The following is an 18,467-nucleotide window of genomic DNA, read 5'->3' on the forward strand; positions in this document are numbered from 1 at the left end:
GGAACACTGTTCAGTTTTGAAATGCTTAAAGAGAAACACTTTTTTATTGGTATTTGTAAATGCGACAATATGTTAATAAGACACTTTAAAATGTAACCAAGGCAAGTACATGCTTGATAGAGCTATTTAGAAAAGCATATAATTCAGATAACGGTAGTAGAATCATTTCAAGCATGTATAAGGGGTTGTCAAATCTTACAACACATTCGACTTCATACATTAAAACAAAATGGGAGAAGGAAGGAGGGATAATTATATCTGAGGAAGAATGGACAATAATATGGAGGTATCAATGGAAGTGTACCAGTTCACAGAAATGGAGGGAATTTGGATGGAAAAACTTGATAAGATATTTTATTACACCCTCTCAGAAATCCCATTATGATAGTAACCTCCCTGTTTGCTGGAGAAATTGTGGAGATCAAAATGCAAATCATTATCATATTTTTTGGGACTGCCCTGTTATCAAACACTGTTGGAGGGGGGATACACAATGCCCTACAAGACATCTTTAAATATGAAATACCCTTAGAGAGTAAGGCCATATATTTTGGATATATACCTCAAGAACAGTTGAAAAGAGATAAATATTTAATGAATATACTGTTGGTGGCTGGTAAAAAGACTCTTACTAGGAAATGGTTATCATAGGAGAGCCCAACTTTAAATGCGTAGATGGAAATTACAATGGACATTTACAAAATGGAGAAGTTAACAGCATCTGTTAATCATAAGCTGGAACCATTTGATTCATACTGGGAAGAATGGTTTAACTACATAATGCCTCATAGGCCTGATTTTATTCTCACAAATCAATGAATATGTTGTAAAAAAAAATCACTCCCTACTTGTACATAGTTTTTTCCTTTTGCTCGTTTTTTCTCTCCACTCTTCTATAAGTGTACACCTCAGATAAATACTATGTGGAGATTTGTGACATATATGATTATATGATATATATGTACAATGTCAAATTACACAAAAAAAAAGAAAATAAACTGCCCCAATGCCATACTGATGATACCACTGTTGTGGGCTGAATCAGTGTGTAGGACGGAGACTGGAAATCTAGCTGAATGATGCCGCAACAACTACCACTCACTCAGTGTCAGCAAAACCAAAGAGCTGATCATTGTCAACAGGAAGAAAAATCAGAGGTGAAGAGAGTCAGCAACTTTAAATTTCTCTGTGTTATTATTTCATGTCAGAGGATCTACCGTGCGTCCAGAATGTAACCGCAATTACAAAAAAGGCACCACACACTTCAGCTTTCTAAGAAGTTTGCGCCAATTTGGCATGTCATCTAATGTTTTGATGAACTTCTATAAATGCGTAGTGAGGAATATACCGATTGATTGCATCACAGCCTGGAATGGGAATATCAATGTCCTTGAATTTAAAAAACCACAATAAGTAGTAGACACAGCCAATTTCATCACAAGTAAATCCCTCCCCACCACTGAGCACATCTTCAAGGAGTGTTGTCACGAGAAAGCAGCATCTATCATCAAGGACCCCCACCATCCAGGTCACGTTCTCTTCTCGCTACCAGGAATAAGGTACAGGAGCCTCACACCAACAGGTTCAGGAACAGTTATTACCCCTCAACCATCAGGCTGGTGAACTAGTGGGGATAGCTTCACTCACCCCAACACTGAACTGACAACACAACCTTTGGACTCACTTTTAAGGGCTTTACAACTCATGTTCCTGATATTTACTGCTTATTTATTTATTATATTTTGTTCTCTTTTAATTTTGATTTGCACATTGGTTATTTGTGCTTCTGTGTTGTGTGATGTTTCTCATTAATTCTATTGTGTTTCTTTCTAATTACTGTGAATGCCTGCAAGAAAATGAATCTGAGGGTAGTATACGGTGATGTATACGTACTTTGATACAGGTTGAGCACCCCTTATCCAAAGCGTTTGGGACCGGAAGTTTTTAGGATTTCAGTTTTTTCAGATGTTGTAATATTTGCATGTACTTGGGGATGGGACTCAAGTCTAAACACAAATTTATTTATGTTACATTTATAGATTGTACATATACCCTGCAGGTAGTTTTATATAATATTTTTATAATTTTGTGCATGAAGTAATAATGTGTACATTAAACCATCAGAAAGGTAAGCTAACAATACCTCGGCCACCCAGGTGGACCATCCGTGGCTGTTCGGCATCACCATTATTCCCCACTCTGAATTTATGTGCTACTGGTAAGCAGTGTTTGTCTTACACTTGTTCATCACATGTATGTATGGATGCAGCTCTTCAGCATGTTAGATTTTCATCAGCAATGATCTTGGCAAACTCATCAATGAATTTCTCTGTTACTTCATGATCATTACCACAAGTCTTTAAAAATGTAATGCCATGCCTTTTCCTAAATCTCTGCAACTATCCTGCTGAATATTCACAATTATTTTCAATTTTAATGTTGTCGTAATAGATCTTTGCTTGTTTCATGATCAGCATACCGTTAAGTGGTACATGTTCGCTCCAACAATGACGAATCCACTCTTCAATATACAATCGAGATCTTCCCTTTTCACTTTATGCAGTTTTTCTATTTTTAATTCACTTCTGTACATTACATATGTGAAGTCACTTCTCAGAAATGCTTGTGGTGTGCGGAGACCTGCACATTGCCTGAAAGCCTTCCCTGTGTCGTGAAATTTTCCATTTGTGATGACATGTCAGCGCTCAAAAATAAATTTGGATTTTGGAGGTTTTCGGGTTTTGGAATTGCGGAAAAGGAATACTCAACCTGTAGTAAATTTACTTTGAATTTCGAACATATAATTGTAAATGCAGCAGTATTTAACAAGTCTTATTAGGGCCTGGATTAAGTTTAATATTTCAATTAATGAATTAGAAGTATGTTTTATATGTGTGATCAAGTCAACAACTACAATAAAGGATGTAAGAATAGTACATGTTAAACTCACTATGTGACATGATTTTTGATACATTGCTGGCCCAGCTCTATGGATAGCCTGTTGTTTATGAGGTGTTGGTCCTGTGCCATAATTTCACTAGATTGCCACTTTATCTTTAAGCATGGTTGTTGCTCTTCCTGGTACACAAGCTCTTCACTATTTTATTTGCACTAGGATCAATCTGCAAACTTAATAATGGTAGGGTAATGGTTGCCAGGCTGTGGGGCTGTAGTGGTGCAGACTGTGCTGTTGCTGATGGCCCACAGTGTCTCCTGAATGCCCAGTCATTAGCTGCCATTTGTGTTTTGCATAATGTTGGTGTCACATAATGCAGAGGAAAGTCTCTTCATGTTAAGATGAGAGTCAATTACAATGGAAAACAAATACCGTAACTCTGCATGCCCTCGGACAACTAACCGTATACTGACCCAATGTATAATTGTGCAGGAGGAGATGGTTCTGTCACCTTTGACTCTTTTGATAAGCAGAAAACAACCCATAGCTAAGGCAAAAAGAGTAGGATACCATAAACACCAAAATAAATGCATTTTTAACAAAAGCTATGTTGTCCTATCATTTGGACAAATGGATGATTTTTTATCATTTAATTCTCTGCAACGTTTTAATGTTTGCTACCTACCTCATTTGGCTGTGCGGTGACGAACAGATGGCAGAAGAGCTCACTTGGTGGTCTGTAGGGGTTGCGGGTGACAAAGGCGAACTGGCATTCTGAATGTTGGCACGTGGTATACAGGATTCTTTTCAGGGCATGAGCCATCAATAGTATCTAGTCAAAATAGCACAGGAATCATTTGCAGCTACACAATTAAATATGTGTACAGTATTTTGTGTAATATTTTAAAGACATAATTAAAATAATATGCCCTAAGTTTCAATGCTTGAAACTATGTCTTCAAAAAGCAAGGATGGTGTAGTAGTTTGTGATTCATCCAAAGGTGATCAATGTCGTGCAGGACAGCATTATTCCAATTCAATTCAAAGTACATTTATTATCAAAGAATGCGTAAATGATACTGCCTTGAGATTTGTTTGCTTACAGGTAGACACAAAGCAAGAAACCTGAAAGAACCCAATTAAAGTAAAAAAATTAAAAATAAAAGACCAACACCTGACGTGCAAGAGAAAGGGGAAGAAACCACAAATCATGCAAACAACTGAAGCAAACAATGACATTCCGAACCAAAGTGAGTCCTCAGATCCCAAACCCGGAGCAGCCCGGAGTAGGTCCTTATCAGATCATCATATCAGCAGGCGCAGAGCACAGTAGTCAGGGCAACGATTGTAGCCTCAGTGCCATCGCAGAGAGTGAGTGAAATCGATGCTCGCCTCAGATCCCGACACCCAGTCCTTTCAGTCTATCTGGGCCAGCGTTTAAATTGACCAAACAGTGGAACAGCAAAGGGTTCCGGCGCCCTGGAGAGAGGAGTGAACACCTCTGATCTGGGCCATTGCTTAAATTGTCTCAACAGCAGATTGTACCTCACACTGGAACCCATCTACCGCGAAGGGCTCGGGGCCTAGACCATGCCACCCAGCAACTCATTCCTGGCCCAGACTGTGATGCCCAGCCCTAAGCCACTCTCAAGCTCTTCAATCAGCTCAGCACCTAGAGTGATATAACTTTGCAACTGAATTAGTGGTACATGCATCAAATCTCTTCCGCCCCAACTTCTCCTCTCAGCACCCAGGATCCAACCTTCTACCCAGGCCAGTTGTACCGGCATCAGTGCTCCACTGTCCCAACTTCTCCTCTCCCAATGTCTCACTCCATCTGCATCGATCCTGCAACAAACCACCTCGGTTTCCCCTGAACTTGCCTTGCTATCGATCGCCCCCTCACTGTTTGCTTTGATGATTTAATGCAATTACCTCTGAAAAGGTGTCTTAATGATGTTTTTAGTCGAATTTCTTGCTTTTTTAACTACCCACGAGCTGTCGCACACATTTGGTAGCGCCATTTTAACCAGAAGTTAACCACTTTTTATTACAAATTCTCATCCAGATGGCTTTTGGTAACCCTATCCAAGACCTTCCCTTTCATTATTTTGAGGTGCCCCATCTCCCTTTGTCATAAAGTCTTTGATTTTCTCAGTTCTGATGAAAAAGCATCAAACTGATATGTTAACTCTGTTTCTTTTTCCATTGATGCTGCCTAATCTGTTGAGTATTTCCAGCAGTTTTAGTTTTTATTTCATATTTCCAGCATTTGCAATATTTTGCATGTGGGTTGTAGTTGTGCAGGAGGAGGAGAACCTCAAAGCAACCAGCAAACTGGTAGCATTCTCTAATTCATTCTTTTCCAAAGGTAGACCTCTCGAGTTCTAACTCTCCTGTAATGTGTAGTTTGTCTTTATTACAATAGCATTGATATGCAAGGGTGTTTTGCTACAATTGTTTGGAAAGGTCATTTTTGGATTTCTATGTGCAGAGTACAATGAAGGTCTGAAGCTGGTGGAGTGTAGATTCATTATACTACTGAGATGGAACTGTCCTTTCACTAAGTAGAATCAGAAGCAAAAACAAGAAATGCTTTGAAGAGCACACCCAGTGAATCAGCATCTGTGGCAACTTAATTAACTTTAACGGGGTTCTCTTTCTACAGACGCTGCTTATCTGGCTCATTCTTCAATCATTTTCTGTTTTTGTTTCAGGTTCCAGCATTTTACTAAGTAGAATTGGCTTACAGTCACTGTAAGTTAGATAAATGAGTTCATCTCAGTGAGACATAAAAGGTTCTGACATATCACTGCCATATTCAACATTAGGTAATTCAGAACAGAACATGGAATCTTCTTGCTGTTAAACTTTCCCCATTTCCTTAACAACTGAATGAAAATTTAAGACACTTTGCGGTGTTTATAACAACTTGATACATTTGTCTAACTGTGTCAGACCAAATCTGTGAAAAAAAAGAGGGAATAACATAGCCTTATCTTTTCCACAGTCATACATTACAGCAATATGATTAGCTGTTTCCTAAAACTAGAAACGTCTAGACTATAGTCTCAAGATAAAAGGGATTTATCATTTGGGACTGAGAAGAAAGAAATTTCTTACTCAAAGAAGGCAAGACAGTGGCTATACTTTATTAGGAGTTTGAAAAGATTTGGTATGTCAACAAATACACTCAAAAAGTTCTATAGATGTACTGTGGAGAGCATTCTAACAGGCTGCATTACTGTCTGGTTTGGGGGGGCGGGGGGGCTACTGCAAAGGACTGACAGAAGCTGCAGAGGATTGTAAATTTAGTCAGCTCCATCTTGGGTACTAGCCTACAAAGTACAGACAGACAGACAGACATACTTTATTGATCCCGAGGGAAACTGGGTTTCGTTACAGTCGCACCAACCAAGAACAGTGTAGAAATATAGCAATATAAAACCATAAATAATAAAATAATAATAATAAGTAAATTATGCCAAGTGGAAATTAGTCCAGGACCAGCCTATTGGCTCAGGGTGTCTGACAATCAGAGGGAGGAGTTGTAAAGTTTGATGGCTACAGGCAGGAATGACTTCCTATGATGCTCAGTGTTGCATCTCGGTGGAAAGAGTCTCTGGCAGAATGTACTCCTGTGCCTAACCAGTACATTATGGAGTGGATGGGAGACATTGTCCAAGACGTTTCTAGTTCTAGGAAACAGCTAACCATATTGCTGTAATGTATGACTGTGGAAAAGATAAGGCTATGTTATTCCCTCTTTTTTCCACAGATTTGGTCTGACACAGACAGGACACCTTCAAGGAGCGGTGTCTCAGAAAGGCAGCGTCCATTATTAAGGACCTCCAGCACCCAGGGCATGCCCTTTTCTCACTGTTACCATCGGGTAGGAGATACGGAAGCCTGAAGATACACACTCAGCGACTCAAGAACAGCTTCTTCCCCTCTGCCATCCGATTCCTAAATGGACATTGAACCCGTGAACACTACCTCACTTTTTTAAAATATATAGTATTTCTGTTTTTTGCACAATTTTTAATCTATTCAATACACGTATACTGAATAAGATTTACTTTTTTTATTATTAGTATTATTTTCTTCTTCCCTATTAAGAATTACATTGAACTGTTGCTGCCAAGTTAACAAATGTCACGTCTCATGCCGGTGATAATAAACCTGATTCCGATTCTGATTCTGACTTGTAAATCTTTGACATTCTCTACTCCAGTGTGTTGAATGCATTCAAGGTTGAGACAGATGGATATCTGAGCACTAAACAAATCAATGGGTTGGGTTAGAGCAGGAAAATGTACATGATTTGCAGGATTAGCTATGTCTATAGCCAAGTCCTTTCTGTACAGGTACAACTCTGCATTCAAATGTCAAGGTATTGTCAAGATATGTCCTGGTCACAAAAAAAAGCAGGACAAATCTAATCTGAAATTAATTTCCAATTAACTTTAAGTTTTCATGAAATAATGGAAAATGTCATTAACAGCATTGTCATCTACGTCCAGCTTTCTCAGGACCACATATCATGACAGCTTTGGACCATTATGAAATCTGGAGGTGAAGGGAGATGACTGTCCTTGACATCAAGATACATTTGAGCAGGCGTGGCTTTGAGTTTTGCTAAAACTTAAGTGATTGGGCTTTTGGGGAAAACCCCTCCAGTGGGTGGAATCATGCCTGAAGTTACTGGAGGGCAAACATCCCAGTCCAAGGGGGTGTTTCTCAGGCAAGTGCCTTACACCCAATCCTCTCCAGCTGCTTCATCAATAATCTAACTTCCACTATAGATCAGAACTAGAGATGTTCACTGATGATTCTGCAATGATTGATTCATTTCGCAACTTCACAGTAAATGAAGCAGACTATGTGAACATGTATCAAAACCCAACTACATTCAGCCCTAAATTGTTACATGGCAATTAACATTAATGCCACAAAAACACCGGATAATGGTTTTCCAACGGGAAGAGCTAACCAGACACACATTGCATTCAATGTCATTGCCAACATTGTGTGAGCCACCTTTGACCAGAAAAAAAAACTTGTGATCTGCAGCCAAAATGCTTTTAAGGTGATGGGACAGCATAGATAGCAATGAAAATTTTCATTTCTTGAGGAAACCACTGTGGCTGCTTCCTGCCATGTTAAGCTAAATGTTAAGCTTCCTGTAACCCCCTGCAATGCATGGGATCTCCATCCTGGTCCCTATCTCTAACATCAAGATTTCTATGTATATCTGTGAAAATTGTGGGGCTCTTTCCATTCACTCTGAAGCTCTTTGCAAGCTATAACGTGTAGCAGCAGTCTCGCTGCCATGGAGGTGTGCTTCTCAGGCCTGACATCTTTCAGTGACTGGTGTGCAGCAAAGTGTTCGACAGTTAACCTCCTAGCATTTCATGGGAAGCAAATGGAAACTTGGGCATTCAGCAAAAACCCATCAGTTATGGCAAGAATGTGCAAAATCCACAAAAATACACCCAAGGTCTGAATTATACCTAGGTTACTGGAATAGTAGGCAGCACTGCCAACAGACGTGCCACATTAATTCCTCCTTTGGATATTTCTTCCAGTTTTCGTCTCTGAGTTTTTTCCTGGACATTACACTTGGAATTGAATGAAAGGAAAATGATAGACTTAAGTGTTTATGAATAAAACAGATTAGATTGATCAGTTTATTTTTGGCTTATTTATTAATAGGTTCTAATCATTGTTGAAATTCTGAATTGTTAACAATAAATTTTAAGAATTGAGTCTATGGCATAATTGTATCCTCAGATGACACTTAGAGACCTGTACAACTTTACTTCTGTTACATTTTCCAATTTCCGTCATGAAATTATTGGTGATAGTTGCAAAATATTGGCATGATTTTCGATAGAGCACATTAGAATTTGCTGAGAACTGCATTTATGTTGCCATTTCCTTAACAAAAGAATGGATACCTCAAACCTTTGGAAACTGGCTTGTTCCCTTAAAATTAGATTGCTGTTTCATTTTCGGAGCACTTTTTTCCAAGTGTAGATCATGATAATGAGCATTTTCAGATCACATTGCATCATTTGAGAAATTTAACTGCTTGTTCCTAGCATCTTTCACCCTTGTGACTCCAATATAACTTCTATGTGCCATTAACAGTAAAAGGGCATTTTCCCAGATATACAGTATGTATATCATAAACAACAGAATATCTCCAGATGTTGGAAATCCAAGGAACACACACAAAATGCTGGAGGAACTCAGCAGGCCAGGCAGCATCTATGGAGAAGAGTATAGTTGACGTTGCACAACAAGAACCTGAATCAGGACTGGAGAAAAAGAGGAGTCAGAGGAAGAAAGTTGGAGGGAGGAAGAACCACAGGGTAATAGGTGAAACCAGGAAGGTGAGAGGGTGAAGTAAAGAGCTGGGATGTCGATTAATGGAACAGATACAGAGCTGGAGAAGGAGGAGTCTGATAGGAGAGGACAGAAGGCCATGGAAGAAAGAAAAGTGGGAAGGCAGATAAGGAGATAAGGTTTGAGGGGGAAATGGGAATGGGGAAGGGGAATGGTGAGGGGGGGCGCTTTACTAGAACTTTGAGAAATTGATGTTCATGACATCAGGTTGAAGGTTACCCAAACAGAATATAAGGAATATACTCCTCCAGCATGAATGTGGCCACATCGCGACAGTAGAGGAGGCCATAGACTAACATGTCGGAATGGGAATGGGAAGTGGAATTAAAATGGGTGGCCACTGTCCCGCTTTTTTCTGTCAGACAGAGGTAGGTGCTCAGCTAAGCAGTCTCCCAATCTGTGTCACGTCGTCCTGATACACAGGAGGCCACACCAGGAGCACCGGATACAGTAGATGAGCCCAACAGACACACAGGTAAAGTGTCGCCTCACCTGGAAGGACTCTTTAGGACCCTAAATGGTAGTGAGGGAGGAGGTGTGGGGGCAGGTAAAGCACTTGTTCCACTTGCAAGGATAAGTGCCAGGAGGGAGATCAGTGGGGAGGAAAGAATGGACAAGGGAGTCGTGTAGGGAGCGATCCCTGCAAAAACAGAAAGTGGGAGTGGGGAGAGAGAAAGGTGTGTTTGGTGGTGAGATCCCGCTGGAGACGGCAAAAGTTATTAAGGATTATGTGCTGGATTCAGAAACTGGTGGGGTGGTAGGTGAGGACAATATATCATGTTGCCACTAAATCTGCAACAAACTCAGCTGAACCATCCAGTAGTGTACAGAATATGTTGACAACATGTTGGCAAACTAGGGAACAAAAGAAACTGATAAAAAGCAGATATACTTCTGGTCAGAAAATGAAAACGTGGAGAAATGGGGAATATTGGCAGCGCAGATTCAAAGGTGAGCAGAAATCTTCTCATTTGGTGGAGCATTCATTTAATAATTTCTTATGATATCACTATTTGAACGATGTCTAGTTCCATTTTCAGTGCTTTTTTTTGCACATTTTGATTCAGCTATGGAAAGAAAAAGTGCCTTGTTAATGCACTTGCACATACACTACAAACTTTATTTAGTTTGTAGGAAAGCTGGACGTGGGGCTGGGACATTGGGGGACAGAAGTAAATGTTATGGATGTATATCAGTCCTGAGGGGCCCAGGGAAGGACAGAGAATGAGGGGTTAGAGAATGGTGGTTTGCTGTGAGGATCAAAAGCTAGTAAGGGATGATGAGGCTTTAAATTCTATAGAGTGGACTATTGTCATGGTTCAGTTAACCCGCTCATGTTTGGAATGTAGGAGGAACCAAAGCACATGGAGGAAACCCACATGGTCGTGCGAAGAATGTACAAATGTCTTATAGACTGTAGTGGGAATTTAACCCATGTTGCTGGCACAGTAGTAGGGTTATACTACTACACTGCTGTGCTGCCCTGATAAAAGTCCAAGCTTTTCCTGCAACTCAGATCCTCAAGTCCCAGCAACATCCTTTTTATCTGCAATTTTTCAAGCTTATTGATATCCTTCCTGTAGATAGATGATCAGAACTGCACACAATAATCTAAATGAAGCCTCACCAACTTCTTATACAATTGCAATGTGGCATCTCAACTCCTGTCCTCAGTGCTATGATTTATGAAGGCGAATGTGCCAAAAGCTCTTGATCCTTTCTCGCAGTGATGCCACTTTCGAGGAACTATGGATCTGTTTCCCCACATCCATTTGTTCTACTGCACACCAGAGTGCCCTACCATGCACTGTATGAGGCCTACCCTGCTTGGTCCTGCCAAAGTGCAACATCTCACACTTGTCTGCCATTTTTCAATCCATTTTTCTAGCTGGTTCAGATCCCACTGCAAGCTTTAATAGCCTTCCTTGCTGTCCACTATGCCCCCAATCTAGGTATCATCCAGCTTACCACATCCAGATCGTTGATATAGATGACAAACAACAACAGACCCAGCACTGATCCCTGAAGCACACCGCTAGTCACAGGCCTCTAGTCAAAGAGGCAACCATTGACTACCAGTTTCTGGCTTCTTCCACTAAACAATGTTGAATTCAGTTTGCCACCTCATCCTGAATGCTATGCAAATGAACCTTCTTGACCAGCCTCCCATGTGGGAGTTCATTAAAGGCTTTGCTGAAGTTCATGTAGACACCATCCACTGCCTTTCCTTCATAAAATTTATTTGTAACCTCCTTGAAAAACTCCAGAAGCTTGTTAAGACACGATATACCGGGCATAAAGCCATGTTGCCTATTCATAATTAAGCCTTGTCTGTCCAAATACTTACACATCCAGTCCCTTAGAATACCTTCCAATAATTTACCCAATAATAATGTGAGGCACAGAGGCCTAAAATTTTCCACCTTATTCTTACAGCCTTTCTTGAACAATGGAACAACATTAGCTATCCTCCAGTCCTCTGAAACTTCACCAATGACTAAGGACGTTTTAAATACCTCTGTCAGGGCTCCTACAGTTATATGTTAGCCTCCTAGGTTACACACATAAGTTCCCAGGGAACACATTGTCAGCCCCTGGGGATTTATCTTCTCAAATTTGCCTCAAGACAGCAAACACCTCCTCGTTTGTAATCCAGACACAGTCCATGACCTCACTACAGTTTTGCATCAGTTCTACACACCCTGTGTCTGTCTCCTGAGTAAATGCAGATGTAAAATAATTCAGTTAAGCTTTCCCCCTTCTCTTTTAGCTCCATGCGAAGATGACCATGCAGATCACCAAGAGGACTAATTTGTCCCTTGCTTATCCTTTTGCTCTTCATATAGCTGTGGAAGCCCTTGGGATTCTCCTTCACCTTATCTGCCATAGTAACCTCCTGCCCCCTTTTAGCCCTCCTGATTTCTCTCATAATTGTTCTCTTGTATTACTTATACCCTTTAAGTCCCTCATTTGATCCTAACTGCCTATTCCTGATATGTACCTCCTTCTTCTTAACCAAGCCCTCAACATCCCTCAAAAACCGAGATTCCCTAAACCTATTAGTTTTGCCTTTTATTCTACAACAAATGTTATTCTACAAACACATCATGAACATACAAATTCTATACCCCCAATATTTCACTTCTGAAGGCCTCCCACTTACCAACCATCTCTGCGGAAAACAACCTGTCGCAAACCATTGGCCCTTCTCCAATTTAGAATCTCAGCCAAGGACTGGTTCTATCCTCCTCCATAATTATCTTGAAACTAATGGAATTATGATCACTAGATTCAAAGTGTGCCCCTAACATGCTTTTACCACCTGCCCTATCTCATTCTCTCAGAGGAAATCCAATATTGCACCGTCCAAGGTGGGACCTCTACATTGATTAAGGAAACTTTCCTGAACACATTTGACAAACTCCATCCCATCCAGTTCTTCTGATAGTTTGGGTTCCGAGTCAATATGCAGAAAGTTAATATCACCTACTACCACAACCTTACTGTTTTTCAATTGTCTACTATCTCTCTACAAATTTGCCCCTCTAAATTCTGCTAACTATTGGGAGGTTTATAATATACAACCCATTAACATGGTCATCTCGTCTCTTATTCCTCAGTTCCACCCATGTTGTTTCAGTTATATCCTCTCTGAGCAGTGCTGTGACATTTTCCCTGATGAATAATGACACCTCTTTCTATTTAATACCTCTTCCTCTATCATGTCTAAATGATTGTCTTGGGACATTCTCTCTCAATCTTTAATTAATATTCCCTGGCTTTCTCCAGGGAACAACCTAAATGCAAATTGGAAGAGCATCTTATATTCAGTGGCCACTTATTTTTAGGTACACCTGTATATTAATACAAATATTTAATCAGCCAATCATGTGGGAGCAACTCAATGCATAAAAGCAATGCAGATATGGTCAAGAGGTTTAGTTGTGGTTCAGACCAAATACCAGAATACGGAAGAAATGTGATCTAAATGGTTTCGACTGTGGAATGATTGCTGGTGCCAGATGGGGTGGGTTGAGCTTCTCAAAAACTGCTGATCTCCTCAGATTTTCACATACAACAGTCTCTGGTGTTTATGGAGAATGGTGCAAAAAACAAACAAAAAAATCCAGTGAGCAGAAGTTCTGTGAGCAAAAACATTTGTTAATGAGAGAGTTCAGATGAGAATGGCCAGGCAACAGGAAGGTAACAGTAACTCAAATAACCTGCGTTACCACAGTGGTGTGCAGAAGAACATCTCTGAACACACAACATGTTGAACCTTGAAGCTGATGGGCTACAGCAGCAGAAGACCATGAACATACAGGAGGTACAGGAGATACCTAATAAAGTGGCCACTGAGTGTATATTCCACTTGGAAAGCTTTCAACTCAAAGGTATCAATACTGGATTTTCCCAGTTTATATGCTCACAATGTTTTCCTCCCATACACACTCAGCTATCCACCTAGTTTTGTTCTCCCTATATTCACCTTTCCCATTTCCATCTCCCCCCCACCACCCCATCTCATCTAAATCCATCTGCCCAACATCCTCTCTCCCCATCTGGTTTCACTATTATCTACCAACTTTCCTCCTCCCTCTCAGCTCTGGGGCAGAGTCTCATCCTGAAATGACAAGTTGCGCTTTGGCCTCTACAGATCCTATCTGACCCACTGAGTTCTTCCCGCATTCTGTTTTCAATTGTTTTATAACCACACTACTGCATTATAATTTTCTAAGTTTAACAAAAACCTGCTAAGAAGCTTAGCTGTTCAAAATAATCTGAAGGTTGTGGCTTTGTCATGCCATGAATAAGAAAAATTTCCATGCAGCTACAAAGATAGGCTAATAATTTACCTTCGGTGTACAGTCTTTATGAAAGCAACAACAATGCTTAACTCCTTTAACCTCATTTCCTCAGCCCTTTTTATTAAAACTCTCAAATACAGCTGTTTTCTAAGCACTTTCAAGTGTAACAAAAATTCAAAATATGGTAATCAGTGAAGCAATAAGCAGTTTTGTAATGCAGGGAGTCAACACAATGATTTCCTGCTCAGTTTTCTGGCCCAGCCACCAGTTATGCCTTGAAAAAATGGCGTAATTCAAAAAAAATAATCACACATAATAATATTGCTGGACTACACACAGAACCACTAATTGGATAGTTATGGTTTGATACCAGAAAAGTATCAATATATCATTCACAGTTCAATTGAGACTGTCAACACAAAAAGTTAATTTGTGCTCAATAGTTTGTTTTTTCTACAGCAATCCTAAGGCAGAAAGTCACCAGATTTGCTAACCTTGAGAAATTATTTAGCTAATCATTTTTATCCAGGTATCTTAGTCAATTTATTTCAAAGTAAGTCGATTATCACCGGCTGAAGAGAAACTGTGGTCTGGAGAAGTTTAATGGCAATAATGCATGAAAACTTCTTCTCTGTCTCTTATCAATAAAACACATTTTACTTTGTTAAATGGGAAAAGTGCACCTAATTGTGGCTGCAAAATAGATGTCATTATTTATGGAGTAACTATTCTGAAGCACTTTTTCAAAGAACTAATGGAACTGGTAATTGTTGAGGAGACTTCTAAAGGTGGTAAGTAGAGAGGGAGAGAGAGAACTAATTGTTAACAGAAGGACCAAGCTGCATGAAGACGGCATCTGATAATGGAAGGATGAGACCCACATGCAACCAGAGCTGAAAAAAACAAAGAGCAAAGAGTAGGGTGGTGGTGGCATCCGTCGGTCTCGAGAGACCATGGATCTGCGCCTGGAGTTTCCAGGGTGCAGGCCTGGGCAGGGTTGTATGGGAGACCGGCAGTTGCCCAAGCTGCAGGCCTTCCCCTCTCCACGCCACCGATGTTGTCCAAGGGAAGGGCACTAGGCCCCATGCAGCTTGGCACCGGTGAGGTCGCAGAGCAATGTGTTGTTAAGTGCCTTGCTCAAGGACACAAACGTACTGCCTCAGCTGAGGCTCGAACCAGTGACCTTCAGGTTTCTAGTCTGATGCCTTGCCCACTAGGCCACGTGCCAACATAGGGTAGACCAACAAGAGTAGGGTAGTAAACGGGAAAATCTGAATTCAACACACTAGGCACAACATTGTCCAAGGCTGGTGAAGGCACTGCTGAGTTTTCCATTGTCGGCCACTTTAATTCTACATCCCACTCTCACTGTGATCTAGCAGCTGTTGCAATGAGGCCCAATGCAAGCTTGAGTAACAGCAGCTCATTTTCATTCTGGGCGTTTGCAGCTTCTAATCAAGTAACTTGATTTCATTATCCGTCTCTGAATTGGTTCAGCTTGTGTGTTGGGTTTTTTTCCCCTTTTCCTCCCCTAGTGGGTAGTAGATGGATTGGAGATGGGGTTGATGGATTGAAAAACTGCCAATCTGATTCCTGATTCAAAATGGAAAATTTGAGTAGCTATTGGCTAGTTAGCCTACTATGAAACATCTACTAAAATAAACTGTTCAGATTTATTATTGAGATAATAGTAAAGCATTTGAAAAGTTATAATCTGATCATGATTCAAATAGGGAAAACTGTGTCGGACAAATTTAAGTGAATTCTCTCAACAGAGTGGACAGGAAGAAACTAGTAGATCGAATAGATTTGTATTTTGAAAAGGATTTTCTATTTGTATTTTGAAAAAGAAAGCAAAGTTTCATACAAAGTTACTTCACAAGTGAGAACTCGTAGTGTTAGAAGCATAGATAGAGGTTTGGGCAACTGGTGGGATGTAGTGATTAGGGATGAGGGTGACATTTTCAGATTGGCAATATGTAACCAGCGTTTTGGTGGCAGGATCAGTGCCAGGGTGCAACAGTTTACAATATGTGTTTATGATTGAGAGGAAGGAAATTGATGTACTGAAACCAAACTTGTTGATGCAACAAACGTAGGAGGGAAGGCAAGCTGTGAGGAGGCACAAACAGTTCACAGAGAGATATTGATAGGTTAAGTGAGAGGGCAAAAAGTTAGCAAATGGGGTATAATTTGGAAATAAGTAAAGTTATTCACTTTAAAAGGAAGAATAATAACAGCTGGTTATTTAACCTAAATTGAGAAAATAAAACTGCAGAACACCGTAGTACAAAGATATTTTGGAAGCCCTCATACATGAAACACTAGAAGCTAGCATTCAGGTGCAGCAGTAAGTCAGGAGGACTATTAGAATGCTAGCTGTCATTTCAAGGGTGTTGGAATACCAAAGCAGAAGTCTTATTATAAATGTACATACAAGTCTAGCACACCATGTGCCATTCTGGTCCCCGTATTTAAGGAAAGCTAAGCTATCATTGGAGGGAATTCACAGAAGATCCACCAGAATCATCTCTGGTATGGAGGGATTGTCTTATGAGGGAAGGTTGAATGAGCTGAGTCTGTACTCTAGTTTAGTAAAATTGACATCAGTAAAATGAGAGGCAATATTATTGAAATATAAAAAAATGTCATGGGGTTTGACAAGGTAAATGCTGAGAGAAAGATCCCCCTTATGGAGGAGTCTGTAACCAGAATAATGGATTGTCTACTAAAAACTGAAGTTAAGATTTCTTTTTCTCTCAGAGGAATGTGAACTACTTGCTCAGAAAGCTGTGGAGACAGAATTCATGCTCAATGACTGGGTGGATAGATTTTTAACAGAAGTTCAAGTTTGTGAGAGTAAGCGTTCGGCACGGACTAGAAGGGCCGAGATGGCCTGTTTCCATGCTGTAATTGTTATATGGTTAAGTTCAAAGAACATTTTATTATCAAAGTATGAGATTCATCTCCTAACAGGCAGCCACAAAACAAAGAAACCCACAAATAAACCCCATAACTTCGAGCAGTGATCTGAACTGGCCCGTACCTCGCTTCAGGCCTTGGATACCCTGACCTTTTCAATCTGGCCCGGCACTTAACTCTCCATCCAAGCGACTTCAGTGCTTCGATGTAAGAGATTTCTGAGTAATGGAAATGGGTTTGAAAGGTGCATGGAAAATGTTGGGTCAGCCATGATAATATTGAATGATGTTACAGACTTGAGGCATTGTTGGCCTGTTCCTGGTCTTTTTTCTTATAATCTAACATATATATGTACAGTATGTTATTTTAAACTAAACACACCCTATAGTTTAAAATTAAGCAATTTCATTACTGCTATAGCAATTTTAATTGCTATGATAAGAATGAAACCAACTACTTGTCCTACACCATTTAGTAATGTATTTATCTAATTGATCACAGACATGAGAGAGAGCAGATGCTCAAAATGCTGAGGGAACTCAGTGAGTCTGGCAGTACCTGTGGAGAAAAATGAGCAGGCCACTTTTCAGGCTAAGACCCTGCATCTGGTCTTAATGAATGGTGAAGCACCTTGGCCCAAAATGAAAACAGCCCATTTTCCTCCACAGATGCTGCCTATCCTGCTGAGCAACTCCAGCATTTTATGTGTGTGTGTTAATCATGAACAACAAAGGCTTACTCATCACAGTTTACAGAATAGCAGTTTGGAAGTACAATGGAGACTGATTCCTGTGTAAAGAAGCCATTGACACTATTGCAAATATCTGGCCTTAAAAGGGTAATTGAGAGACAAGGAACTGAAAAAGGAAGACAGAGGTGGGTCACAGAAAATATCAATCATGTGAAGATTTAGAAGGGTGGAATTTGAGGCAAACCAGATGGAAATTCATTATGGCTGAAGTAAGAAAGACATCAAGATGAGGTATGAAATTCGAGTCAATCTTTTTCTTTGATTGAGAAATAGAGCTCCATAAAATGGTTGTATTTTTATTCAGGATGTTTACTCAGGAAGACACAAGTAATTCCAGAAAACATAAGCATGGGCTACCATAAATATATATAGGAATGGTTATGAGAGAAGGGCTCTTTGGTTTAGGTGAACTAAAACTTCAGTGCTAATCTCTTGATAAATACTGACACTCATGACTGCATGACAGTTTCCAGTCTGGTGACCTTTGACCTTTCTTGAGAAATCTTTTGATTTATAACTTAAGTAAACCATACCACTGAATGAGATACTGGCTTAAGGAGAAGACAAAAAAATTAAAGAAAAAAGAAGAAAAAGAAAACAATGTTCAAACTTATTACAATGTCATAAGTAAAGTATGTTCTAAATATTCATGTTGGCATGTTAGGTTCCATTACCTTCA

The 18,467-nt window shown here is 40.0% G+C and overlaps 1 protein-coding gene across 1 annotated transcript in view; it reads right to left on the reverse strand.

Moving 5' to 3' along the window:
* The window catches only part of sh2d5 (SH2 domain containing 5), a 68,228-nt gene that overhangs the window by 45,240 nt on the left and 4,521 nt on the right, over positions 1 to 18,467 (reverse strand). Inside the window, exon 4 of the mRNA XM_073031695.1 lies at positions 3,582 to 3,728. Within this exon, the coding sequence (XP_072887796.1) occupies positions 3,582 to 3,728 (147 nt within the window). The remainder of the gene's footprint in view (positions 1 to 3,581; positions 3,729 to 18,467) is intronic.

Source organism: Hemitrygon akajei, chromosome 29 (genome assembly GCF_048418815.1).
Source record: "Hemitrygon akajei chromosome 29, sHemAka1.3, whole genome shotgun sequence".
NCBI lineage: Eukaryota > Metazoa > Chordata > Chondrichthyes > Myliobatiformes > Dasyatidae > Hemitrygon > Hemitrygon akajei.